Here is a 2,356-nt window from a genome sequence, read left to right as displayed (position 1 = left end):
CGTCTGACCTTGTAGCTCAGTCGGTAGAGCGGCGGAGATCTAACCCGAAGGTCGTGGGTTCATTTCCCACCCTGGTCAGAGTTTTTCTCTGTCCTTGTGTGGGCCCATTTCCAGCAGTAGGGCTAACGCTCACATGGTTCATATGGGATAGAAATCGAGCACTTCACATTACACTCTATTCAGTTGACTGTGTACAGCGTTTGGTGATCCCTTCACTATCGAGCCAATATTGCCTAGTCGGTTGGTTCCACTTGATAAAGGCAACGGGGACGTTATGCCGATCGGTGTAGGAGAGGTTATCAGGAGAATCATTCAAAAATGCTTAACAAAGGTGACCAAGCAAAATATTATTGAGGCCAGTGGTTCACTTCAAGTCTGCGCAGATTATAAGAGCGGAAGTGAAGCAGCGATTCATGCAATGCATAAAATATATGAAGCCGACAATACAGACGCTGTCCTAACTGATTCATGCCTCTATTACGTTCAACTCCTTGAATAGGGCTGCTGCTCTGCATAATGTGACGATATGATGCCCTACAATAGCTACTTACGCAATTAACACCTACGGAGGACCGGCGCATCTGTTTATCACTAGGGGGGAAGAACTAAGATTAGAACAGGGTACTCGCTGTTTCGGTGTGTTGTTCCTTCGGCGGTCCGCTGTTGTACGGTTCTGTTGTTGTTGTGTTTCTTGAGCGTGGACATCCATGCTTCCGGAATTTCTATTTCACTATCCCTGTTGATGTTGTGAATCGCCTCTTCGACCCTGCGTGTGTACCAATGAGGATCACGATCAATAAACTTGACTTCGTTCCAAAGCGGGCTGTAGCCGGTGTTGTTAGCGTGTTCTGAAACGGCGGAGGTCTGGGTACGGGCAAGTCGGATGTCTCGCTCATGTTCTTTGATTTTATCTTGCATAGGTCTTCCAGTCTCACCGATGTAGACTTTGCCGCATTCACAGGGAATCTTGTGAACCACGCCATCTTGTTTAGTCTGCTCGACAGCGTCTTTCGGTTGTACTAGATGTGATCTTAATGTATGCCTTGTTGCTGTAGGCAGCGGCGAAGTTGTTCGGATAGGCCTTTGAATTGACATAGGGTAAAACCTTAGTAGTAGACTCGTACTCGATCCTGTGCTCAGCACTGCTACTCGGTTTCCTGGTCTTGGTGATTTTCTGCAAGAAAGAAAAAGGGTAACCATTAGAGTCAAGAACAGAAGACAGGTGCTTCTTCTCCTTGGAGGTAACAGAGGGTTTTGTTACGAGACGTTTGGCGCGCTCGTAGAGGCACTTGACAATACCGCGTTTTACTGAATACGGGTGGTGGGAATCATACGCTAAGTACTGATCAGTGTGCGTAGGCTTCCTGTATACGCTGGTGGTGAGGCGGCCGTCCAGTTGTCTTGAAACTGCGGTGTCAGGGAAAGCGAGTTCGTAGTCTTTCTCTGTCTCCATGGTGAAGCGAATGGAAGGCTGCTGGTTGTTTAGATGCTGTGAGAAGCTATCAATGTTTCCGCGATCCAGTATGGTGAAAGTGTCGTCAACGTAGTGTTTCCAGTTCCTAGGTTTGTAGGCCGAAGTATTTATTGCCTGTTGTTCGAAACTCTCCATCTACAGGTTAGTAATAACAGCGGAGACCGGGCTTCCCATGGCTGCTCCTTCTAATTGTTCGTAAATTGATCCGTTATACTGGAAGTATGTGGATCTCAATACCAAGAGGTATTCAAGAGGTCAGCTATCTCAGCAGGTGTTAGTGTCGTGCGGTCCGCAAATCTGGGATCGTCCTCTAGTATCTGTAGCGCAGTTTGTACAGCGGCGTCGATAGGAACGTTGGTACACAGCGACCCTATTTCGAAAGACACCATGATTTTGTTGTCTAGGATAGTCTCGCTGCTAATGGTGGATACGAAGTGAGCTGAATAAGTCACTGTGAAACCCGAGTTACCTGTTAAAGGAGATAAGATGTTAGCTAAGTAAGCAAATAAATCATATGCGAAGGTGTTAACGCATGACACAATAGGTCATATGGGTACATCGGCCTTGTGAATCTTTGGTAAACGGTAGATTCTAGGTGGCTGTTTGTGTCGAGGTCTACTTTTGTTGTAACGGCCTCTGATAGATATCTGCTCTGTTCAAGGTTAGTAGCTTTTCGGACAACTTCCTGTTCAGACGGTCGGTCAGGCCTTCTTTGAGCAGGTGGTATGGTCCGTTCTCGATAAGGGTAGACATCTTGGTGTGATAGGTGTCGGTATCCATGACTACGCTGGCGCGCCGTTTGTCCGCTGGGAGCTCCTTGATGGACTCGTCCTCCTTTAAGCGTTTAAGGGCGTCTTCCATTTCCTACGTGATGTTGGAGTC

At 47.3% G+C, this 2,356-nt stretch overlaps 1 protein-coding gene across 1 annotated transcript; it reads right to left on the bottom strand.

The window, feature by feature from the left end:
* Positions 1–988: 988 nt before the first annotated feature.
* LOC138036703 (uncharacterized) lies at positions 989–1,609 on the bottom strand. Its single transcript, XM_068882814.1, has one exon. The coding sequence runs from the start codon at positions 1,607–1,609 to the stop codon at positions 989–991; it is 621 nt and encodes a 206-aa protein (XP_068738915.1).
* Between the last annotated feature and the right edge of the window lie 747 nt (positions 1,610–2,356).

Source organism: Montipora capricornis, unplaced genomic scaffold (assembly GCF_036669925.1).
Source record: "Montipora capricornis isolate CH-2021 unplaced genomic scaffold, ASM3666992v2 scaffold_496, whole genome shotgun sequence".
NCBI lineage: Eukaryota > Metazoa > Cnidaria > Anthozoa > Scleractinia > Acroporidae > Montipora > Montipora capricornis.
The sequence above is the reverse complement of the archived record's forward strand: the minus strand, read 5'-3'. Positions and strand labels throughout refer to the sequence as shown.